Genomic DNA, 26,289 nt, shown 5'->3' on the forward strand with positions numbered 1-26,289 from the left:
AGCATGTTCTACTCTCTTGGAGGCCTCCTAACACATTGTAATGGAGCCCAGGCGAGGCATGGGATGAGATACTATGTGAAAAGTCACCCCATCCATTCCTAGGATACCGGAGCCCAGCCCCGGTTGGATCCAGGGTATCCGAAGTGTGACAGCGTCGGCGACTAAGATTTATTTAGAGATATAGAGAGAGATAAAGAAAGAATATTGCAGTTAAGAAAATAGAGGAAAGAGGCTGATATTCCTTGGTTTACACAAAAAGCCAATAAAGCCCCAGCATGGGACTTGCTCTGTTCACATAGGCCACAGGCGCCCTCCCAAATGGGGCATCCTCTTGAGTGGGTCTTAGAAGCCTGGGCAGAGAAGTGAACTCAGAGGGCCCCTGCACTCCAGGGAGTCAGCCTGAAAAGGAAAGAGAGAGAGAGAGAACGAAAGAAAGAATGACGCAGGGAGACCAAGCTTCAGTGAGCAAGGCTTGCAACTTTATTTTCAAAAGGAGATTTATACCCTAAGTTGTACACAGAGAATAATGGAAGATGAAGAGTCAGCAGTCCTGACCCTTGTCAAGACCAGGCTTTCTTTCTGCTATACCTATCTGTATACACAGGTCTTAGGTGATTTACATCATCTTCTGGCCAGGAGGCCTATTAGCATTTTATGACCCTTTTCTGATAAGAGTCCGTCAACCAGAAAACTTATTTTCCCTAAAAGTGTTGTTCTTTCCAAAGTCTGGTGCCACTCTCAGAAAGTACTAAATAAAGTTACATTCCTATAGGGCAAAGGTGTAGTGGGCTATAACAAGGAAAGAATTTATTAACTCAAAGTTTAATGTTAATATCAAGGCTATTATATTTCTATATATCAGCTATATTAATTAATGCACTCCCAGGTACACAACGAAAGATATGAAAACTTGGCAGCAAGCATTGGCTCAACAATGAAACCCTTAACCAGTTCTATTCTATTGATTTTTAACTCCCTGAAAGGCTCTACATTCCTAGAATGTTTTAAGCTGCCCATGCCTCTCACAGTTGGGAGGCTGTAAACAATCACATGCGTAGCTGCAAGAGTCTGGAAAAACCTGTCAGCCAAGTTAGAAAGCTATCAGAGGGGTTTGAATTGAAACACTTATTATGCCCAGGAGACTTATTAACTAGAGCTCTAGGTTGATTTTCTTTAGAGAAAGGTGGTCAGGGACAGCCCCCATTAATATCAGAAGAGTTTGGCGAAAAGCTTAAGATAGTAAGACAAATCCTGGTTTGGGGGGTAGATGCTCGAGCAGGTCCAGGGGGTCCCTCAAGTCCTGATTCGCCTTTGCCCGTCAGGTCTCTTCCTCATGACCTTTGCCATGGGTGGGATCTCCTATGCTGGCTCCCGGCACAGGGATATTTCCAGATTTGTGGGAAAAAGCCATCTAGATCATGTAGCCACCAGTCAGGACAGCCCACACTAGACAATTTAACTCTCAATCCACATACTGCTGCTGCTGCTGCTAAGTTGCTGCAGTTGTGTCCGACTCTGTGTGACCCCATAGACGGCAGCCCACCAGGCTCCCCCATCCCTGGGACTCTCCAGGCAAGAACACTGGAGTGGGTTGCCATTTCCTTCTCCCAATCCACATACTAGAGAATTAATAATTAATGTTTGTTGTCTTTAGATATTTTTAGGGAGGTAGGTTTGTAATGCAGTCAAAGGTAACTAAAACCAATAGGAGTGTATATTAGTAGGTGATTAGTTAAATAAATCATGGGATGGATCTTCATGAACACTATACAGATATAAAAAGAATGAAGAAGATTGTAATTGGTACAGATACTAAGTTAAACAGTACACAGGTTCCTCAAAAAATGAAAAATAGGAGTACCATAAGATTTAGCAATTTGGGTATATATCTGGAAAAAAATAAGAACTCTAACTTGAAAAGATATGATGTTACAATGTTCAGGGCAGTGTTATTTACAACAGCCATGACATGGAACCAGTCTCAAGTGTTCACTGACAGATGAATGGATAAAGAAATTCAACCATAAAAAGAAGGAAATCTTGCCATTTGCAACCATGACAGATACTAAGTGAAATAAATCAGGCCAAGAAAGCTAAATATTCAATGATCTCTTTTATTTGTAGAATCCCCCCCCCAAACCCAAACTTATAAATAATAAAAAACAGATTGTGTGCCAGAGGCTGAAAGAGGGGTAGGAGGGCAGAAATGGTGAAGGTGGTCAAACGGTACAAACATCGTTACACCGTTTGAACATCATTAGCGGTGAGGGATTGAACATCATTAGCCATGAGGGAACATCATTAGCCATGAGGGAAATGCAAGCTCAAGATCAGATATGACTACAAACCCAATAGAATGGGTAATGTAACATGTCACAATACTAAGTGCTGGTAAGGATGAACAACTGAATCATGTGTTGCTAGCAGAATGACTAAAATATACTGAAAATACCAAGTGCCAGAGAGGATGTGGAACAAGTGGATATCATACACTGCTGGTAAAGTCACTCTGGAAGCGAGTTTGGTAGTTTCTTTTAAAGCTAAACACAACTTTCTTTATGTCCCAATAATCATACACCTGAATATTTATCACAGAGGAATGAAAATTTATGTCTGTCCAAAACCCTGGATGCAGATTTATAGCACCTTCCTTTATAAAAATTGAAACCAGGAAACAATACAAACTTATCTGAAGAGTGAATGGATAAACAAACTGGTACATCCAATAATGTATACTACTCAGTAATAAAAATAAAGCAATTCAACTCAAAAAAGTCTTAGGAGCAATTTCCTGAGGGACAAAAAATAAAAAGATTACATGGCCCTTATTAAAAAAAATTATAAATTTGTATAAATACAACATATATGTTTAAAATCGTTATAAAAATTAATTTCACAAATGACAAAATTATACTGATGGAAAACTGACACATAGTTGCCAGAGGTAGGTTAGAAGGAGTGACCATATAAAGGTAGCTTGAGGGTGTCTGTGTTGATTAAAGTTTTATGTTCTGGAAATAGCAGTTACATAAAATCTACGAATGTAATAAAGCAGCTTAGAATTCCAAAAAATACTATTTAAAAATTCATGTAAAAAAATCTAGTGAAATCTAAATTCCAAAGGTTGAGTTAATGGTTACACAAAATGTTTTTACGGGGATAAGTTACATAAAGGATACAAGGGAATTTTCTGGACTACTTTTGCATTTTCTTATAAGTTAAAAATGATCTCAAGTTATCCATTTTATAAAAACAACTTTGAAGGTGGTTTTATAAAATATTTGGTTTTATTTATAAACTTAAGCAAGCTGCAAATGTGTATTCCTATTTCATTTCCTTTTTTAAAAAGTTCAGTATGCTTATAATTAGTCTGGAGCCAAAGAAAAATAAGAGCTAATCACATATTGGGGTAGGCATGGAACACTTGCAGTAACAATCAGTGATAAAAGCAAACAGTTTTATTTAAAACTATGGAATTACTGGAACTTCCCTGGTGGTTCAGTGGTTAACACTTTGCCTTCCAGTGCAGGGGGTGTGGGTTTGATCCCTGATTGAGGAGCTAAGATCTCACATCCCTTGCAAAAAAAAAAAAAAAAAAAAGCAATACTGTAGCAAATTTAATTGGAGTTGGGAGATGGTCCATATTAAAAAATATAAAACACAAAACTATGGAATTATTCACAAGGAAATCAGAAACAAGACTCAGGTGCATCATCTGATGTCTGATGAGGTTACATTTGTAACAAAAAGCACTCATTTATTTTCATAAAAATTCATTCCTTTGTAAGTCCACTGATATTTAACTAAAGGTACTCTACCTTTAGCATGCTCCTAAAAGTTTTAATTTCTATATGATTCCCTGACAAATGATGAAGCAGAATGCTTCACTGAAATCTTGCCATATATAGTGTCTTAAAAATATTTCTCCAGTGTGACCTCTGACACTCACTGAGGTCTTCTTTCTGGGTAAAGACATTCCCATGGTCATCGTAGTTTTCTTTTCGAAATCATATTTCTACAATGAGTTCACTGATGATCAATAACAATCCCTGATAATAAAGTCTATCTTCCCACTGATGACTTTTCTAGTCTCTGCATTCACAAAATTTGTCCAAGTGTGTATGGAATATATACTTTTCAGACATATAATGAAGTCAGAAAGTTTTTCCCAAGGCATCTCCACCCTGAACATATCAAGGGTTTTTCCAACATTTTCACCAACAGAAAATGTGAGGTAGGATCATTAAGGCACTACTGCATTCACGATATTCACTGGGTTTCACTGGGTTTATCTCTTGGGCAAACCCTTTCATCTCCTCATGGCCCCCCATCTGATAACAGGTCGTCCCATGATTACACTCTGCTCTGCTAGAACCACTGATGTTTAAAGTCTTAGCTGTCACAAAAGGCATTTCCCCAATCATTGCATTAATGGGGCTTTGGTTCACTCATAAATGATCTGGGACTCTCTGTTAAAGGCATTTCCAACTTGACTGGATCTACCCATTTCTCTGATGTGCATTTTCTTATGTTTCACAAGGTTTGACAAGTGGGAGAAGGCTTTTTCACAATCACTGCACCCATACGGTCTCTCTCCTGTGTGAGTCCTTTGATGGACATTGAGTACTGACTTTGTGGTGAAGGCTTTTCCACATTCATCACACTCATAGGGTTTCTCTCCTATGTGAATTCTCTGATGGGTAATGAGACCATACTTGTGGGAATAGGATTTTCCACACTCAGTACATACAAAGGGAGTCTTTCCCGTGTGACACCTCTCATGTTGTATGAGGCATATCTTCTGACTGAAGGCTTTACCACACTCATTGCACTCATAGGGTTTCTCTCCTGTGTGAGTTCGTTGGTGTATAATAAGAGTAAGCTTTGTGGTGAAGCCTTTCCCGCATTCGTTACACCGGTAAGATTTCTCTCCTGTGTGAGTTCGCTGGTGTACCATGAGATTACTTTTCACGGTGAAGCCTTTCCCACATTCACCGCATATGTAAGATTTCTCCCCTGTGTGAGATCGCAGGTGTACCGTGAGATTACTCTTCACAGCGAAATCTTTCCCACATTCACTGCACAAATATGGTCTCTCTCCGGTATGAGTTCGTTGGTGTACAGCAAGATAGCGCTTCATGGTGAAGCCTTTCCCACACTCACTGCATACATAGGGTTTCTCCCCTGTGTGGGTGCGCTGATGCACAGTGAGATTAGTCTTCCCGGAGAAGCCTTTTCCACATTCACCACATACGTAAGGTTTCTCTCCACTATGAGTTTGCTGATGTGCAATCAAATAGCGCTTCATGGTGAAGCCTTTTCCACACTCACTGCATACATAGGCTTTCTCTCCTGTGCGGGTTTGGTGATGTACAGGAGAGCTGCTCTTCACAGTACAGCCTTTTCTGGGCGCACTGGTTAAGTGGGGTGTGCCTTGTGTTTGAGTTTTCGGATCTTTAGTTAATGTGACATTTCTGGAGAAGGATTTCTCACATGGATCACCTCTACTGGGTTTCTCTCCAGTATGAACACTCTCACGAGAAATAAGCTGAGATTTCCTGCTGCATGGCTTCTCACTTTCAACACAGGCTAGAGATTTCTCTATTTTGTGAGTCCTCTGATGCTTAAGGACTTGGAATTGAGCGCTAATGTGTTCTGTACTTTCAGGAAATATAATTCCAGAATACAACTGTCCATAATCACTATGTAGAAAGGATTTCTCATCTCCATTAAACTCCAAAGGGTTCTTTATTCCATAGCTGCTCTTCTGGTTAACTAAACTTAAGCTTGATTCCAAAGCTTTTCTATGTAAGTTAAATATACAATCTTGAATTAGGGTGAAATGTGTTTTGCTCAAATGAACACTCTTTCTAAATGCATTCTGTTCACTGCACTGTTGCATGCTCTTCAGAAATCTTTGGTTTCGAGAGTGCTCTGGCAAGTAACTGTCACCTTTCCCAATTCCTAAGAAAAAAGGAAATGATAAATTATTTCATGAGACTGGTATGGGATAAAAGGCTTAAAAAATGACATGGTGTGTAGGAGTGCTCTTTATTATCTACCATGTAATCACAGTATAAAATTATAAAGATGTATGAGGAAGTGAATGAATATCAGATCCAAAAAGAGACAAGGAATATATTTAAAGCTAAATACCCAGAAAGAGTTCTCATCTGGATAGATGAATATGGGGAACAGCTGTTGAGGGGGTGCCTCAGTCACCCTCACAGCTGTGACTCCTTCTCTAGAAGGAACTAGAATATGACTTCCATGGTCACTCCCCTTGCTGATTCTAACTCACTCACCTGGACAAATTCTATTCTGCATTTCATTTTCTATTATGCATGGTTCTTTTCCATGTTCCAACTTGGAAAGCAAATCTGGTTTGGTACCTTGATATCCTGATCATGAGAAATGATAAAAGACTTAGATGCAAGAACTGGGTTATGGTATGTCAAGATGGGAAAATACTGCATTTTATTTATTTAACATTTACTGAATTTTTAACTTTACTGGATTCCTACTAAGCATATCACATTTTATTGGATTCTGCTTTTTTAATTGGTGTATAATTGCTTTACAATGTTGTGTTAGTTTCTGCTGTACAATGTGAATCAACCTATGTGGATACATATATACCCCCTTTCTCTTAAGCCTCCCTCTCCGCCCTCCCCCCTTACCTCCACCCTTGCCAAATACTGCATTTTAGAAACAAAATTTCTTGTATGCAAAGCAAATGTTCTCTTTCAGGGTACAGGAGATTACACCTCTTTGGAGCCAGCCAGGGGACAAAAAATCTAACTCTTTGGAAGACCACAGGGACTGCAAAGCTTTCATCAGGTGATGGAGAAAAGTCCAGTGACTCAACACCTCATAAATGACATTGGGAGTAATCCTTACCCAGTGACACCAAATTGTTATAGTTCTCCAGCATCACATCCCAGTATAGGTCTCTCTGAGAAGAATCCAGGAGCTGCCACTCCTCCCTGTTGAACTCCACAGCCACATCTTCCAGTGTCAGCAATTCCTGTAATAATAAAGTCCTGTATGATGTGAATTCCTTTCATCAATATGGAAGAAACATGAGAGAAGTTATTCTGATTTTCACCATACCTCCTGCATCAATATACTTTTCTCAAATACATTTCAGTTAAAAGCAAAATCCTATCTTTCTATGTACATATTTTAGCGCCTACCTATTTGCATAATATGCAAATGACATCAGAACAAATAAAACAGTCCTACATTACCATGAAACTTCACAGCCAATATAAGAATCAACTCTGAACAGACTCCACATCTGAAATTTACAAGATAATGTTTTTAATACATGTAAAAAATAGCAGAAACTATATAAGATACATCTGCAGCAAAGAAAAAAATTAGTTGATTAGGAAGATTGAAAACAAAAACAAAGAAAAAATATAGTAATGAAGCAGTATCCCAACATCTAAAGGTGAAAATTTTCAAAACTGATTAAACTGTCCAAACCCCAGGCTCAGGAATCCCAACAAATTCCAAGCAGGAAATCTCTAGGTAGGGACATCAGACTAAAACTATAACACACAAAATACAAAAGGGAACTATAAAAGCATCCAGACACAAAAGATAGATGACCTACAACAGAACTCAAAAAACATGGAATATTATCTTCAAAGTTCTGATTTTTGTGCCAAAAAAGTCAGACATGAAGCCGCTTGGTACTGAAACACAAGACTCCATAGAATCCTGGGCAGCATTCTCTCCTTCCAGCCACACTGTGTGACAGTACTCAGGAGTACTGCCAACCAAGGAAGCTCACCTAAAGTCCAGTGTCCAGAATTTTTATTGAGGCTCCCTTAAATATGCATGATTTACTGAATCACTGACCACATGGCTGAATCCCACAACCCTCTAATCACACGGCTGGTCTTTGCGGCATGGACAGCCCTCACCTTGAATTGTCTTATTAGCACAAATCCTCTAGGGCCCACATGAGTCACCTCATAGCATAAACTATAAAGTGTGGTTGCAGTGGTCTGGGATGAAAAACAAGACACTCTTAACACACAGGTAATTCCAAGGCTTTAGAGTTTACCTCCCAGAAATTAGGGACAAAAGTCAGTTAAATTCCTTACTACACACTAGGTACTCACGCCCCCATGAGGTACTCTTCCCTTGAGCATGGGCTGAATTGCTTCTAAAAAACAAAAGACAGCAAAAATGCTGTGATACCAATTTTAATATATATATATTTTTGGTCTGCATGGTATGTGAGATTTAGTTCCCTGACCAGGGCTTGAACCCATGCCCCCCTGCAATGGAAGTGTGGAGGGTTGACCTCTGAACCACCAGGAAAATCAAGACATGCATTTTTAAATTAGGCTATATATAAGATTTCCATCTTGCTAACAGAATCTGTCTGTTGATGACTTTAACGAAACAAGATGGCACGTTGGGAGGCCCATGTGATAAGGAACTCATAGTGGTCTCACACAAGCAGACAGATAGAAACTAAGGATCTCATTTCCAGTTAATTCTGGAAATGAATTCTGCCAATAACTATGTAAGTGAACTCAGAAGTGTATCCATCCCCAGCTGAGCCTTGGATCACGGTCAAGGAGTGCTGAGCTATTATCAGTGAAGCTTGCATATTTCACGCTGAATCTATTTCTCACACTCAGAGTGAATCTCCACCACTGTTCACCAAAACATAGGTTGGATTATGTTATTTGATCATTTCAAAGGTTAAATATTTCACTTCTATCAAACTCCAATGGCTGTTTTATTGAGAAATAACTGACATATATCACCATATAAATTTAAGATGTAAAGCATGATGATATGATTTACATATATTGTGAAATCATTATCACAACAGGTTCAGTCAACATCTATCTTCTCGCATAGGTACAACAAAAAGAGAAGGAAAACGCTTTTCTCCCTGTGATGAGAACTCAGGATTTGCTCTTAACAACTTTCCTATATATCATACAGCAGTGTTAGCTATAGCCATCATGTTGTTCATTACATCCCTAGTACTTATCTTACAACTCGCTTTCTTGAGTATGATTATGAAACTCACGGAATTTTATATACCTATATAGGTAATGCTCTTCAGTAAACTGCATTCATCTTTCTTTTAGATGTGTGATTGGTACCAGGCCAGTGGGGAGCCCCTCAGAGTCACCAATGTTGTTAGGAGTATCACTCCATTCACTTAAGTGACATAAACCATTGAAAACCCCAGAGAGCTGATCTGCTCTCTCCTCACAGTCAACACGTATCATGGAGCTTTTCATGTTTTTCTGGTTGTGATGTCTGCTAAGATAAAATCCACAGGTTCCACCACAATCAGACATTCTCTTCTAATACCAGTCATCTGATGTGATCCCTATGAAAATATATTCCTGATTCACTTTGTCCTGATTCTGAATTCAGAGTCCAAATTAATTTCTCCCCAGAACCCAATCATCCCCAGTTTATACTTCGTTTAGTTGAGCTGTTATTTTTTTTTCAGCTTACCACAAATCTATTAGACAATAAAGGAAAGATATAACAAAAAATCACCTGGGCCTTGATCATTATCTTCTGTGCTCAGGAAATAGTAAGTAACATGGATTCAGACTTCTGTCTCTTCTGCATTTACTTTAAAGATGTCCCCTGGAACGATGATATCCAACTCCAAAAACCTCTTTCTTCCCTCATTCCTTGATTTGACCACTCTTTCTCCTGGAGAGCCTGGATCTGTGGGCTGAAAAGCAAACTGACTTTGAGTGTACATTTCCTCTAGGCCCAAACACTGTCACTGTCGATATGCACTTATCCTTAAAGGGACCTCAGTATTTCCAGCTGTTCCTTTATTTGCTACCCTAGAGGCTTTCATACTCTGACGCAATAAGACAAGGTTACGAATGGGTGAAAGGTGTGGCTTTCTTTTGTAAAGAGGAAGTGGCACGACTTACTCTGACGCAATAAGACAAGGTTACGAATGGGTGAAAGGTGTGGCTTTCTTTTGTAAAGAGGAAGTGGCACGACTATTAAAGGGGAAGAGGGAAAGCATAAGCAGAGCATGATACCTCAGAGCCTGATGAAAGCTCAGGGCATATCAAGTTTATGGAAGAGAACACAGGGAAGGTTCCAAGAATCTGGACACTCCATCTGTAAAATGCATGTGTACCCTTACACCACTCCAAAAATTTTTATATGCTCAGTGGGTACACATACCTCAGTTTCAAGAGGATAGCATGAGGTTGATCTTTAAGGTTGTCTTACTTCTCTTTGTGTATTAAAAGGATTAATCTTGCCCAACAGAGGTTGAGATTTGCCCTTAGTTCCTGGCAGGAAACCTCTAAGCCCTCAAATGTCAGGCCTGATTAAGAATGGCTTTGTTTACCTGAAAGGCTAGGGCCATACAGTCTATGCTAATCATGTGGTGCTTATGGTGTGAATTAGAATATGCTATGCTAATTATGGTGAATGCTTATGCTAATTATGGTGAATGCTTATACTAATCTAGTTCAACATTTACTTTAAAGCCATGGTAAAAATTTCAGAAAAACATCTATTTCTGCTTTTTTAACTATGCCAAAGCCTTTGACTGTGTGGATCACAATAAACTGTGCAAAATTCTGAAAGAGATGGGAATACCAGACCACCTGATCTGCCTCTTGAGAAACCTGCATGCAGATCAGGAAGCAACAGTTAGAACTGGACATGGAACAACAGACTGGTTCCAAATAGGGAAAGAGTACGTCAAGGATGTATATTGTCACCCTGCTTATTTAACTTATATGCAGAGTACATCATGAGAAATGCTGTAAATTCAATTTACAAAAATGTTTTTAAAAATATAAACTGACCTATTGTAACATAGAATAGATTGGTGGTTGAATAGATCAGTGGTTGCTTGGGAAGGTGTGCGGAATATGACAGGCAGAGATTAAAAAGGAACACAATGAAACTTCTCAAGATGACAGGTATGTTCACTGACTTCATGGTGTTGATACTTCCATGAGTGTATGGGAGTGAAAACTTGAGTGCACAGAGAATCAAGGAAAATTTCTGGGGTGAGAAATGTTTTAAAATTGAACTGTTGTAACTGTATAAATTCAAAGTACTGAAATGTATATTTGTACTTAGTGAATTTTATAGCAAATAAAAGTACAATAAAAAAGACTTCCTTTTCTATAGTAAAAAAAAAAAAAAACCAACCAACTAAGAAAGAACCCATCAACTGAAATTTCCAAAAAAGGTCAAGGAAAAGAGTTCACCAAGAAATAAAAGTAGCCAGAAATCTTGGGGGGGGGGGGCGGGGGGGGGGAGGGTAGAAAAAAAAGGCGCCATAAATTTTTAAGTGAAGTGGTAGAAGCAGAAAGCAATCAGAAAGTCAAAATGGATTAATGAAATTATAATCGAATACTTTTGAATACTGTATGTCAACACTACCTCCATTAATGAATACATTTGATTCCAGACACCATGCCAGTGGTTCACCAACCTGAGTTGATAGTACTGAAACTATTTTTTAAAAGTATAAATATATCAGATGCAAATGTGTTGAGAACAGAGAAATTAAGCAATACAGTCACCTATCATGCTTACACAGATAATCCAAAAAGTTAAAAAAAAAATCTCCTTTGATATAAAACCGCCTATTAAAAAAATTCGCACTGTAGAACAGAATATAGGGTAAGGGAGAAGCTTTTACTTGAGTAAGAATGACCCTAGGTGGAAATATCCAAAAGTATAATAAACTTGGGGACAAGAGGAACGGAAACTATATTAGATTACATTAAAAACAGTAAATTTATAACTACATCAACCACACTGAATTTTGTGAGGACGGTGAGAACAGTGGTGATGCGGGGAGCGAAAGGTTTTAGTAGGGTCCTTGAGGACAGACCGGGCTTCCCTGTTGGTGCAGAAGTTAAAGCGTCTGCCTGCAATGTGGGAGACCTGGGTTCGACCCCTGGGTCAGGAAGATCCCCTGGAGAAGGAAATGGCAACCCACTTCAGTATTCTTGCCTGGAGAATCCCATGGAGGGAGGAGCTTGGTGGGCTACAGTCCACGGGGTCGCAAAGAGTCGGACACGACTGAGCGACTTCACTTTGAGGACAGACTACAAGGAGAGAATTGTACTCGGATTAACAGGGGAAATGCAGCCTTCAAGTCTGTTTCCGGCATTCGACCCTGATCCTACGGATTCTCCAGGGACCCCGGACCTCCTCAAATACTGAAAGCCCCCGCCAGGCCGTCTAAATGCCAGATTAAACTCCAAACATGACCAAGAAACCGAGACAGCCCCTAACCCAGGTGTCTCTAACAGAGTCGCAGGTTAACCAGGACAAGACATCGCGTTCACCGATACAAACTTTCATCACAGTTCGCAATCACGGAGCCCCACAAGCAAAGCGATCCAAACCGTGACTGAGTCGGACCTCAGGTCAATGATTTCTTCAGACTCTTAATCACAGATTGCCAAAGGCCTCATCATTAACTCCCAGAAATCTCTGAGGCCGAATCTAAATAAAATCCCAATTACGGTCCTTCACACATGCTCCGGTTTCAAAGACCCCCACAGGCCGTGAATACAAGCCCAGAACCCGACTCACTTGATCCCAAACCCGTCCAGACACCACTGGCAGCGACAGAATGCTGGAGCCCGCTTTCTCTACCGACGCCTTTCACGCTCCCTCGGGACGCATACCTGCTGGTTCAGGTTCTCAGCCGACGACCTTGGAGCGCCGCCGGATTTCCGGATTCCGTCAGCGGACTCCGCTTTATGACGTAACATGACCCCACCCACCTCGGCGTTTCTGACGAGACTGGCCGTAACGGCTGTGGGAAGAAATTGAAATCATGCCTGGCGCCCTCAATGCTTTTGCTTCCTGGTTGCAAGGAATGACCAGCCATTCTGTACTAACTGCGTTAAGATTTCAGAGGTCAATGTAGTTCCAAGGACAACGTGGCGAGTTCAGCCGGCTGAGGCAGAAAGAAAAACTGTAGCGCCCTTTGTGAACTTTAGAGCTAGAGCCCGACGGGCACGGCCGTCTTAGAAGGCAGGTGTCCGTACGACGGAAAGGGCTCAGGCGCCCGGTGACTTGGGAAGATTAAAGATAGAAGCCGCGACCTCTCTGGAGAGGCAGCGGCCACTTGAGTTGACAAAAATAGTGGTCACTTATAATCCTAGGTTTGTGGAGATAGCAGTTAAATGTGGAGTGGGTAAAGGCTTAGGTAGTTTAGAAGAATGAACAGCTTTTGTAGAGGTGTGCATGCAAAGTCACTTCAGTCGTGTCCGACTCTTTGCGATCCCGTGGGCTGTAGCCTGCCAGGTTCTTTTGTCCATGGGATTCTCCAACCAAGAACACGAGTGGCTTCCCATGCCCTTCTGCGGGGGATCGTCCGGACCCAGGGCTCGAACCTTGGGCATCTGCATTTCAAGCAGATTGTTTACCTCTAGTTCAGTCGCTCAGTCGTGTCCGCCTCTTTGCCACTGGCTAAACCGGGGAAATAGCTAGAGGTACATGTCGATAAAAACGTTAAGATCCGCATGGGATGGACACATAGCGACATCTAGTGGTTAAGGGGATGAGGTGAAAATGTGTGAACTATGTGTTTAAAAAGTAAATGGTGACAGTGGGGCATTTGAGAATGTAAAATTATGAGATCATGCAATTATCATACTTGGCATAGTTCACAAATGAAAAAAAACAATGCTTAAAATGTTATTTTTATGTAGGCATGGGAAGTTTAATTCTAGAGGGTTTAAAGATGATTTTTTAGAAGGCAACCTAGATCCAATTTAAACTTTTCATTCTTTGACCCAGCAATTCTGATTCCTACGATTTATTTGGTAAAAAGTTTTATTTAACCACAGAGGCTTTTTTTAACAAACAAACGAAAAGCCTAAGTGTACAGTAATAGATGCTTTGGTAAATTAGGGGCTATCCACTCAGTTAACAGTATATAATATTTAAAGATTGTTACTATAAATAAGGAAAATGGTTTTTCCAGTAGTCATGTATGGATCTGAGAGTTGGACTATAAAGAAAGCTGAGCACTGGAGAAATGATGCTTTTGAACTGTGGTGTTGGAGAAGACTCTTGAGAGTCCCTTGGACTGCAAGGAGATCCAACCTGTTCATCCTAGAGGAAATCAGTCCTGAATATTCATTGGAATGACTAATGCTGAAGCTGAAACTCCAATACTTTGGCCACCTGATGCAAAGAACTGACTCATTTGAAGAGACCCTGATGCTGGGAAAGATTGAAGGCAGGAGGAGAAGGGGACGACAGAGATGATTGGATAGCATCACTGACTCAATGGACATGAGTTTGAGTAAACTCTGGGAGTTGGTGATGGACAAGGAGGCCTGGCTTGCTGCAGTCCATGGGGTTGCAAAGAGTTGGACACAGCTGAGCAACTGAACTGAAGTATTCTTTAGAAGATAAAAAGTTTCGGCAGGATAGTATATATATTTTGATCCTTTTATGAGAACAAACCATAAACGTTTGTCTTTTTGAAAATTCTGATTGGTTAAATATTTAGCTTGTATTACTTTAGGGTTTGTGCTTATGAGTGGAGAATATCTTAAGTTTATAGACTTGTCTCATTTTTCTTTTATAAAAAATATACTTACCTGCATTTAAAATTTGGAGGAGAATATATCGTTAACAGTATTTTGCTCTTAGGTACAATATGGGTGATAAAATTTGTTTATATATGCCTTTTAATTTTTATATATTAAGAATTTGTTTTCATAATTTCTTAATAGTATTACATTCCCTTCAGGGATTAAGTTTCAGCCCTATTCACCTGAGATGTCAAACTCTGAAAGGTGAGTTGAACATGTGGTCCAGAGAACTCGGGGCAGCCCATTCTGTGACTCTGACTGATCAGTTTCAGGAATGAGCGGCTGTGACCCTGCCATGGCAGCATGTGTCGGTTCACAGAAGGACAAGATGTAGAAAGCATCTGAGGACCTGGTAGGCGGGGCCCTCATGTCTGATTCTTTGTTGTAGAATATCTGCCCAGAATTCATCCTATGACAGTGTGAGGTGGGAGTGGCTGCACTAATCCGGGATTTAGGGCAGAGCTGTTCAAATTTAAGTATAGATCAGAAAGGTCATTTTATAAACCCAGAGCCTGGGGTCCCCAGTCTCACAGGTTCTGGTTTGGGTCTGCAGTGTGACTCAAGAGCTTGCATCTTTTACAAACCTCTCAGAGAATCCTGAGGCAGGAAGCCCTTAGAAAACACTTAGAAACACATCTAGAGTGTTCTTGGCTCACAACAGATCTTGTTGGCTCCCCCTGGTACATTTAGGTGTTGATTCAAATTACATTTGCCCAGAAGAGCCTTCCTTGGAAACCCTTTCTAAAATAGCTTCCCCGTGATAGCATATGTACTAGGCTTAATATTTCTCGAAAACATTTATCAGAACTGATATTCTGATGTGTATTTACTCAGTCACCTTCACTAGACTGTATGCTCCATGACGGCTGTTTTGTTCACTGATGAGTCTCCAGTGACTAAAACAGTGTCTGGCCAAATGTAGATGCTTAACAAATATTTTTAAAGGAATGAATTACTCACCATGCAGTTGGATATTGATACTGCCACAATACTATATGGCAAATGTCCTTTTCTTTTTCCCCTAAAAGCAAGACTCATCATTTGTAAACTGGGTTAAATATCCTTATTATATCAAAGAAAATAATTGGATAGAGACAAGAGATCTATTGCTTGGAAAACTAAGAATTTGTTGCAAGCAGACCTGCCCAAAAAGAACTGATAAAGGAGACTGACAGAAAATAACAGAAGGAAACATGTGACATCAGGAATGAAGAAAAAGGAATGGAAAGGGTAAATAGATCATCAAATATAATAGGCTAGTCTCCTTTTGAATTTTTTAAAATTACATTGGATGGTTGAAAGCAGACATGATAACTTTACCTGATATGGTTCTCAATGTAAGTAGAAGTGTTGAGATATCATTCACTGTTAGGGAACTGTAAATTAAGGCCATCATTATCTACTACCACATACCTGACAGGATGGCTGGAATCAAGTATGACAGTGCCAACTGCTAGAAAAGACATGGAACATCCAGGCTGTTCATACACTACTGGTGAGAATGTACATTAGTACAGCCACTAAAGAAAAATTTGGCAGTTTCTTATAAAGTCAAACACAAATGTAACATATGACTGCTGGGTATTTACCCCAAAGGAACAAATACTTACTTTCCCATAAAGTTGGGTCCATAAATGTTCATAGGGTTTTATTCAAAACAATGAAACACTGGAAAACAACCCAGACATCTGTCAATAGTAAACAGATAGTCACTGTACATCCATACAAAAGAATATTATTAACAACAAGTAAAACTACTTATACACCAAAAAAATTAGATGGATCTTAACAGCAATTTGCTGAGTGAAACGAAGCCTATCTCAAAGGCTACACATGGTATGATTCCATTTTAACAGCATTGTTGAAATAACCAAGTTGGAGTGATGGAGTTTGACCAGTGGTCACCATGGTCAGGGGTGGGGGAAGAGTGTGACCACAGAGGGGTAACATGAGGATGTTTCTTTGTGTTGGCACAATTCTGCATCCCAACTGTGGTGGGGTTTACAGAAATCTTATGTATAAGATAAAATTTCTTAAAACTATATACTATAAACAAAAAACTTCATACAAATTAGTGCATGCAGAAACCTACTAAAATCCAAATAAGATCCAGTTTACTTAACAGCACTGCACCAACGTCATTTTATTGGGTTTGATGATGTATTATGGTTATGTAAGATAACACCACTGAAGAAACTGAGTAAGGGAATGTGGGAGCTTGGTATATTTTGTAATTACTTGGGAGTCTAAAACTATTTCAAAACTAATTTTAGAAAAATCATTTTTAAAGTGTTTGTAAACTACCTAATGCTACTTATAAACTTAGATAAATACATCCAGTTATGTTGGATTACATTGATGAATATATTCCTTTTTACTTTGAAGTACATTGTAGACAGAGCTGAATTTAGAACCTAAGAAATGCAAGAGTGAAAAATATAATAATATAAAGTGGGCACAGAACACTCCTGTATTGTATATAACATTACAAATTAGTGTCGAGACTAGCCCACTTTAAAATTATGGAATCACTGATATGGTTCAAGGTATTCTGTCCCAAAATGGACATCAGGTGTATAATAAATTTAGACTTGTGATAGAAAGTTCAAGTGTATGTCATTTTCATGAGGTTTCTTTCCTTCAGAATTCTGATATTTTGCTAAAGTTACTCCATATTTAGTGGGTCCATAACCATTTTATTTCTGTGTGAATTCATGAAAAGCAATAAGGCAGAATGTATCACTGAAATCCTACCATATTCATTGCCATCTGAAAATTTTTCTCCAGCATGCATATCAGGCAACTTACTGAGGTTTTATTTCCAGGCAAAGGCTTTCCCACAATCATCATATTGTTACTATGTATGAGCTCATTGGTGATCTATTATGATCACTGATGAGATAGGGTTTTTATTTCCATAGAAGGCTTTCCTAGTCTCTCTAGTCATAGGATTTATCTTAGCACACACTTTTCAGACATATAATTAGTACCTAAAAATGCTTCCTTGAGCTTTTTCTCCATTGAATGTATCAGAGCTTTTCCTACATGTTAATTTAGACATACAATGTGAGGTAACTGATCACTGAAGGCACTAGCATATTCTCTTCATTCATTAAATTTCACCCCTATGCAAATTTCATATTTCCTAAGGATGAAATCTAGCAGCAGGCTAATCTACACTGACGATAGTCAAGTGTGCTAGCACACTGATGTTTAATGAGTTCACTGAACTATCATCTTTTTTATCCTAAAAAATACACTTGTATATAATGAGTTCAGAGTTTCTAGAAAGAATTATGTACTTTGACCTATATGTTTCTCATGTGTATTAACAAGGGTTGACAAAAGATTATCCCCAACCACTGGATTCATAGTCGGTCTCTTTTATGAGTTCTTTGAGGTACAATGAGTGTTGAATTTGTGTTGAAGGCTTTCTCACATTAATTGCATACATACAGTTTGTCTCCTGTGTAAATTTTCTGGTGGGTAATGAGACCAATACCAATGCTGAATAGGATTTTTCACAGTCAGTATATATAAAGTTTAGAAATCTCTGATGTTGGACAAAGCATATTTTCTTCCTGTAGGTGTGATCATAGTCATCGCTTTTATGGTTTGTTTCCATTATGAGTTCTCTGATGTACAAGAAGATTCCTTTTTGAGGAGAAGCCTTTTCCACAATCACTGCATACAAAAGGTTTCTCTCCTGTATGAGTCCGCTGATGAACCACTAGACGGCTTTTCACAGTGAAGCCTTTGCCACATTCACTGCAGGCATAAGGTTTCTCTCCAGTATGAATCTGCTGATGTAAAATGAGCTCTGTTTCCATGACAAAACCTATTCTACATTCACTGCATACATAGGACTTCTCGCCCATATGAATTTGTTGATGTACGATGAGATAGCGTTTCATGGTGAAACCTTTTCCACACTCACTGCATGTAAAGGGTTTCTCTCCAGTATGAGTTCGCTGATGTACCACAAGATTGCTCTTAAAGGCAAACTCTTTTCCACATTTATTACATCTATAGGGTTTCTCTCCAGTGTGAGTTCGCTGATGTAACATCAGTCCACTGTTCACAATGAAGCCTTTCCCACATTCACTGCATCGGTAAGGTTTTTCACCAGTGTGTGTTCGCTGATGCACGACCAGCCGACTCTTCAATGGGAAGCCTTTCCCACACTCACTGCAGATGTACGGTTTCTCGCCAGTGTGAGTTCGTTGATGTATGGTAAGCATGCTCTTCATGGTGAAGCCTTTTCCACATTCACTACATACATAGGATTTCTCTACTGTATGAGTCTTCTGATGTACAATCAGATTACCCTTCCTGGGAAAGCCTTTTCCACATTCATGGCACACATACGGCTTCTCCCCTGTATGAATTCGTTGATGTTCGGTCAGACGGCTTTTCATGATGAAACCTTTCCCACATTCATTGCATATGTAGGGTTTCTCTCCTGTATGATTCCGTTGGTGGATGATGACATAGTGCTTTGTGGTAAAGCCTTTCCCACATTCACTGCAGATGTAGGGTTTCTCTCCGGTGTGAGTTCGCTGGTGTACAGTGAGCATGCTCTTTCCAGTAAAGCCTTTTCCACATTCACTACATACATAGCATTTCTCTCCAGTATGATTTCGCCGATGTAAAATGAGATTACGCTTCCCTGGGAAGCCTTTTCCACAGTCACTGCATACATAAGGTTTCTCTCCTGTGTGAGTTCGCTGGTGTTCAATAAGACGGCTCTTTGTAGTAAAGACTTTTGCACAATCACTGCATATAAAAGATTTCTCTCTCTCATGAATTCTCTGATGTTCATTGAGCCTGGACTTCCGGGAGAATACTTTTGCACACAGACTGCATCCATAAGGTTTCTCTCCTGTATGAACTCTCTGATGATCAGTGAGCTGAGACTTCTTAACAAAGGCTTTCCCACATTCACTGCATATATGGGCTTTCTCTATGTTGTGAGTTATTTGGTGCTTAATGACTTGGGACTTAGTGCTGATGGGTTTTGCCCTTACAGGGCATTTAGCTGCAGAATGACATTTTTCATGTTTACCAAACAGAAATGATTTCCCATCTCCATTACATTTAATAGAGTTTTTAATTTCATAGCTTTGGCTCTGGATGACTAAACTTAAATTTGACTTCAAAGTTTTTATATAGTACTCAAACATATCATGATTTTGCCTGAAACAGAAATAACTTTGGCTTTGAGGAACAGGATTTCCAAATGTATTATGTTCCTGGTATTGTTCAATACCTTTCAGCATTTTTTTATTTTCCCAGTCAACCTGCAGATGATTACCAATGTTGCCAGTTTCTAGGAAAGAAGAGAATAATGAATCCTTTTATTCCTGTTTGGAATAAAATTGGTTAAAAAATTCCTTGGTGTTTTTTAAAAATGGTACTTTAGTGGCAACCTTATGATAACAGTATGAAACAAACACTCCCTGTATAAATGTTCCTTATTTCTTACACATTGGTAAAACCAAAGTAACACAGGGACTTCCCTGGTGGGCCAGTGGTCAAGACTCTGTACTTCCACTGTAGGGCATATGGGTTTGATCTCACATGCAGTGTGGCCAAAAATTTAAAACAAAACAAACAAACAAACAAAAAACACACAAAGATTTCTTCTTGAGCTGAGGCCTGGAAGGTGGAATTCCACAGCCAGGGAAGTGAAAGAGATTTGTGATAGGGTTCAAAGGAGTGAGTATAAAATCCAAGGAAGGTGAAAACAAGGCAAACAAAAATCAAGATGTGAAATAAAATCAAGGATCAAATCTCAGAAGTGAAAACGGGTATATTTCCCTCTCAAGTCTAAAAGTTCTTTTATGGGAGAGAGCTATGCAGAGGCACAGTTTCTCTATTTTCAGACACTCCCCAGCCCCTTCTCCCTCTCTAGCTCAGGACATCTGCAGTTACCAACCAGTACTCACTCACCTGGCCAGGTACGACTGTGGATTTCATCTTCTGTAATCCATCGTTCTTTCCCTTGTTCCAACTTGGACAGTACATCTGATTTGCTGACTCGATACCCTGTTCATGGGAAATGATAGAAGATTTAGTCCCACTGAATTGGGCTGGGGCTGGTCAAGACAAGAGAATTTTACATTTAAGGGACTGGTTTTCCCATCTGCCAAGCAGAGGCTTTGCACTCAGGAGAGACTCATGGGATGTTATGATATGATGATATCTCTTTGGTCTCCACCCCTGGTTTTTGGCAGAGAGCTTCTGCAGCCCTTATAGGGATTTCCCTGGTGGCCCAGTGGCTAAGACTCCAAGCTCCCAATGCAGAAGGTCTGGGTTTGATCCGTGGTCATGGAACTAGATCCCATATGCTACAACTAAAGATCCCATATGCCACAACAGAGCTTGAAGATCCTTTTTGCCACAACTAAGACCTGGTGTGCGTACTAAGTCACTTCAGTTGTGTCTGACTCTTTGTGACCCTATGGACTCTAACCCGCCGGTTCTCTGTCCATGGGATTCTTCAGCATGAATACTGGAGTGGGTTGCCATGACCTTCTCCAGGGGATCTTCCTGACCCAGGGATCAAACCATAGTCTCTTGTATCTCCTACACTGGCAGGCAGGTTCTTTACCACTAGCACCACCTGGGAAGACCTGGCACAGCCAAATAAATATTTTTTAAATTAAAATAAAAATGATGCCCTTGTAATTTCCTATGTGAGAGGCATGGCAGAAACCTCTTTTGTTACAGCATTTGGTTTAAATTCCAGTTCCTGGAACAAGAACTTCCAACACCCTTGGTCTCCAAGAGTGATGGGTGTCCTCTGTGTGCTGATAAGATGACTGGTGACTAGAGGCCCTAGGGAGTTTAAGAGTGGAGACTGGCTGCCAGAAAAACCAAGGCCTGAACTGAAGGTTAAAATTTCAGCTCCTCGTACCCCTGCCATGAGCTTCCCTGATAGCTCAGTTGGTAAAGAATCCACCTGCAATGCAGGAGACCCCCGTTCGATTCCTGGGTCAGGAAGATCACTGCAGAAGCAATAGGCTAACCACTCCAGTATTCTGGCCTGGAAAATTCTGTGGACTGTATAGCCCATGAGGTTGCAAACAGTTGGGCATGACTGAGCAACTTTCACTTTCTTTCACTTTTCACCCCCGCCACACAGAGAGAGGGGACTGGAGACTGAATTAACCACCCACAGCCAGTGATTTTAAAAAACATGCCCACACAATGAAATCAGCATAAAAACCCCTACACAACCAGGCTGGGGGAGCTTCTGGGCTGATGACCACATCAAGGTGACACACTTGGAGCCGTCATGGAAGGACCATGATCCCTCCCCCTTAACTCTGTCCCAGCATCTCTTCCATTTGGCTATTCCTGAGTTTATCCTTTATAATAAACTGGTAATGGTAAGTTAAGTGCTTTCCTGAGTTCTGTGAGCCATTCTGTCAAATGTTGAGGGGTGGAGAATGGGAATGCTTGATTTTTTTTTTTTAATGTAATTTTCTTTTTTGGCTATGCCCTGTGGCATGTGGGACCTTAGTTTCCCAACCAGGGATCACACCTGTGCTCCCTGCATTCGAAGTGTGAAGTCTTAACCACTGGACCACCAGGGAAGTCCCAAAGGCTCAGTTTATAGTCAAGTCAGACAGAAGTGTGGGTACCCTGGACACCTAATATGTTTAACTTACATCTGACGTGAGCCCATAAGTTTCTGGGGTACGATGCTGAATTTGGGTGGTTAGTGTCAAAAGAGGATTAAATTGCGGGACACCCAGGCTGTACATGGAGAGTAGGAGAATTGGTTACTAATATAGAAAAAACCCAGACATTTGGTATCAGTCGTGTTGGGCGTAAAAACAGTTCATAGCACATTGTATATATCCTTTTATCAGGAGTTAGAAGAGGCAATAAGAATCTGCCATAGGGCACTGCAGTGATTTCAAAGTTTAAGCAGCTGAGAAAATAAAGGCCACTGACTGGGGACCCTATGAAGGACCCAAGGGAGCTGTCCTCACCCACAGACACCAGGTTGCTATAGTTCTCCAGCATCACATCCCGGTACAGGGTCTTCTGAGCAGGGGCCAGGAGCTGCCACTCTTCCCACGTGAAGTCCACAGCCACATCCTTGAATGACAAGGTTTCCTGGAGTAACAGATTCCCGGTTTAATATGAGTGTTTCTCTTCAATTCATTCATAAAGAATATAAAGGAAGTTGTCTTGCTCATATTAAGTACGATTTTGTCACCAATTCTCATGTGTATGTTTTTTTTAAACATACCACCAAGCAATTGTCTGACACCAGCTGTGTGTCCTACCATTCAATTCTGACACAATCAACCTGAAGAGAGCACCATGTGGCATAGGGTAAGGGCTCAGTCCCATGTCTAAAATATGACACAAAGGAACCTAGCTACAAAATAGAGACAGATTCACACAGAGAATAGACTTATGGTTGCCAAAGTGGAAGCTGGAGGAGAAATGGGTTGGGAGTTTGGGATTAGCAGATGCAAACCATTGTATATATAGAATGGATAAAGTTCTAATGTTCAACACAGAGAACTATATTCAATATACTGTGACAAGCCATAACAGAAAATAGTATGAAAAAAGAATGTATATACATGTATAACAGAATCACTTTGGTATACAGCAGAAATTAACACAACATTGTAAATCAACTATACTTCAATTTTAAAAAGATTTTAAAGAAGATATCATGAGCAAAGCTGAAATAAAAGTGACAAGCCAGGAAAATATTTTTTATAAACAAAAGAAAGAGGACTTCCCCAGGAGTCCAGTGTTTAAGAATCCATGCTTCCACTGCAGGGAGCGCATGTTTAATCCCTGGTCAGGGAAATAAGGTCCCACATGCCACGTTGTGAGGTTAAAATAAAAGAGAGAGAAAGAATCAATATATAGTACATAGGAATGACTCATTAATCAGAAGAAAAAGGTAATCTTGTTAATGTAAAAATGATAAGGACAGACATTTCTCAAGAGAAAAAATGCAGCTGATCAATTAATATACAAGACAGATTTCAACTTCATCTGTGATGAGGTAAATGCAAAATATGGCAAAAAAAAAAAACTGATTACTGAAAATCATACAATTGGATAATATCCTAGTATAAAGTGCTGTCAAAGACTAAAGGCATGGATGATCTCATACACCCCTTACCATGTGGCAGGCACTCCTCTAAATGCTTTACGTAGCTTAACACAGTTTTTGAGTATGACTATAGACAAATGGCTCAGTGGGTAAAGAATCTGTCTGCAATGCAGGACACACAGGAGACGTGGGTTCAATCCCTGGGCTTGGAAGATCCCCTGGAGAAGGAAATGGCAACCCACTCCAGTATTCTTGCCTGGAGAATTCCATGGACAGAGGAACTCGGCAGGTTAAAGCCCATGGAGTCACACAGAGTCAGACACGACTGAGTGACTAAGCACAGTACAGCACAAAGACAAATGGAATTTTACACAGCTAATATTTACTGCACAACTGCAGTCATTATTTGTTTGGATGTTTAAATTATATCATCGTGGGCAATAGGATGTCCTTTAAGAGTGTAATTTTTTGCACAAAACGTCCTAACAGATGTGTACACAGATATATGCACAAACCCACATACATTTGTAAATAGACACATATCTACAGGTGTGCACACAGAGTCAGTGACAGCTACACATGATGTTCTAACACTAGTTACACAGGAATCACATAAACATTGCATTCTTAATCCCACTTTGCCATGGTGTTGGGGTTAGATTCAGTTTATTTCTCTCTACTGAACTGGATTTTTTTATAGGCTCTACAAATCCATTAAGGAATAAAGGAGAGAATAAAATAAGACATGAGTCACCTGTGCCTGGATCATATTCTCTGTTCTCTGAAAACAGTTGGCAATGCAGAGGTTCTGTCTCTGTCTCTTCTGGATATTCCTGTTAATTTCTAGTTAGATATCACAGCTACCAGAGTGTCCTCAGAAATAACAATACATAGGTCCTGGAACCTCCTCTTTCTTCATTCATATCTTATCTGTTGTTTAAATCTGTGGGTTGAAAAGCAAAATTACTTTTAGGATTATATTCCTTTTTTCTGTGCACTCACCTTAATACTACAGTCTCCAGTATTTCTGTCTCTCCATTTAGTTTCCCAGAGAATTTCACACCTCCAGCCAGTGAAACCTAATTCCCTGAATATGTGGGAGTAGCATGAATTTGATGGGGGGAAGTGACCAAGGAGAATTAACACAGCACTACATTTCAGTGGCAGGTAATTTTCAGTTATACAGACGAAGCCATCTGGGCATTGAGAAACTGTAAAATTCTTCCTTTAAACTTTGTTGCCCTGACACCTCTTTAAAAGTCTTCATATTCCTTGTTTAAATACATTTTCAACACGAGGGCCAATGAGCAAATCAGAAAAAGAATATGCGCTATACAATCTTGAGAAAGAAGAATGGAACTGGAGGAATCAACCTGCCTGACTTCAGGCTATACTACAAAGCTACAGTAATCAAGACAGTATGGTACCGGCACAAGACAGAAACATAGATTAATGAAACAAAACAGAAAGCCCAGAGATAAATCCACGCACCTATGGACACCGTATCTTTGAAAAAGGAGGCAAGAATATACAATGGAGAAAAGACAATCTCTTTAACAAGTGGTGCTGGGAAAACTGGTCAACCACTTGTAAAAGAATAAACTAGAACACTTTCTCAGAGAAGGCAATGGCACACCACTCCAGTACTCTTGCCTGGAAAATCTCATGGACGGAGGAGCCTGGAAGGCTGCAGCCCATGGGGTTGCTGAAAGTCAGACACGACTGAGCGACTTCCCTTTCACTTTTCACTTTCATGCATTGGAGAAGGAAATGGCAACCCACTCCAGTGCTCTTGCCTGGAGAATCCCAGGGACGGGGGAGCCTGGTGGGCTGCTGTTTATGGGGTCACAGAGTCAGACACGACTGAAGCAACTTAGCAGCAGCAGCAGCAGCAGAACACTTTCTAACACCATACACAAAAATAAACTCAAAATGGATTAAAGATCTAAATGTAAGGCCAGAAACTATAAAACTCCTAGAGGAAAACATAGGCAAAACACCCTCTGGCATAAATCACAACAGGATCCTCTATGACCCACTTCCCAGAATACTGGAAATAAAAGCAAAAATAAACAAATGGGACCTAATTAAACTTAAAAGCTTTTGCACAATGAATGAAACTATGAGCAAGGTGAAAAAACAACCTTCAGAATGGAAGAAATTAAAAGCCAACGAAGCAAATGACAAAGAATTATTCTAAAAAATATATAAGGAGCACCTGCAGCTCAATTCCAGAAAAATAAATGACCCAATCAAAAAATAAGCCAAAGAACTAAATAGACATTTCTCCAAAGAAGACATACAGATGGCTAACAAACACTTGAAAAGATGCTCAACATCTCTCATTATCAGAGAAATGCAAATCAAAACCACAATGAGGTACCATCTCACACCGGTCAGAATGGCTGTTATCAAAAAGTCTACAAACAATAAATGCTGGAGAGGGTGTGGAGAAAAGGGAACCCTCTTACACTGTTGGTGGGAATGCAAACTAGTACAGCCACTATGGAGGACAGTGTGGAGATTCCTTAAAAAACTGGAAGTAGAACTTCCATACGACCCAGCAATCCCACTGCT

The 26,289-nt window shown here is 40.0% G+C and overlaps 2 protein-coding genes across 4 annotated transcripts in view; both read right to left on the minus strand.

Moving 5' to 3' along the window:
* Window positions 1-2,098: 2,098 nt before the first annotated feature.
* ZNF614 (zinc finger protein 614) lies at window positions 2,099-12,778 on the minus strand. 2 transcript variants are annotated; one of them, XM_040252066.1, is made up of 5 exons: window positions 12,595-12,753; window positions 9,550-9,733; window positions 6,901-7,027; window positions 6,306-6,401; window positions 2,099-5,964 (listed from the first exon to the last, which is right to left on the minus strand). In XM_040252066.1, the coding sequence occupies exons 2-5, from the start codon at window positions 9,562-9,564 to the stop codon at window positions 4,445-4,447; spliced, it is 1,758 nt and encodes a 585-aa protein (XP_040108000.1). In that variant the 5' UTR covers window positions 9,565-9,733; window positions 12,595-12,753; the 3' UTR covers window positions 2,099-4,444. The 2 variants fall into 2 exon arrangements, 1 of the variants encoding a protein (XP_040108000.1); XR_005723141.1 differs by having other exon boundaries at window positions 2,099-7,027; window positions 12,690-12,778.
* A 3,459-nt stretch (window positions 12,779-16,237) lies between these two features.
* LOC120871956 (zinc finger protein 432-like) overlaps window positions 16,238-26,289 on the minus strand; it is a 57,174-nt gene continuing 47,122 nt past the window's right edge. For both annotated transcript variants that reach the window (XM_040252028.1, XM_040252030.1), the window contains 4 exons: window positions 24,467-24,655; window positions 22,619-22,745; window positions 20,568-20,663; window positions 16,238-19,944 (listed from right to left, as the gene is read on the minus strand). In XM_040252028.1, coding sequence (XP_040107962.1) covers window positions 18,224-19,944; window positions 20,568-20,663; window positions 22,619-22,745; window positions 24,467-24,481 — 1,959 coding nt within the window. In that variant the 5' untranslated portion in view covers window positions 24,482-24,655 and the 3' untranslated portion in view covers window positions 16,238-18,223. The remainder of the gene's footprint in view (window positions 19,945-20,567; window positions 20,664-22,618; window positions 22,746-24,466; window positions 24,656-26,289) is intronic.

This window comes from Oryx dammah, unplaced genomic scaffold (assembly GCF_014754425.2).
Source record: "Oryx dammah isolate SB20612 unplaced genomic scaffold, SCBI_Odam_1.1 HiC_scaffold_13, whole genome shotgun sequence".
Classification (NCBI taxonomy): Eukaryota; Metazoa; Chordata; class Mammalia; order Artiodactyla; family Bovidae; genus Oryx; species Oryx dammah.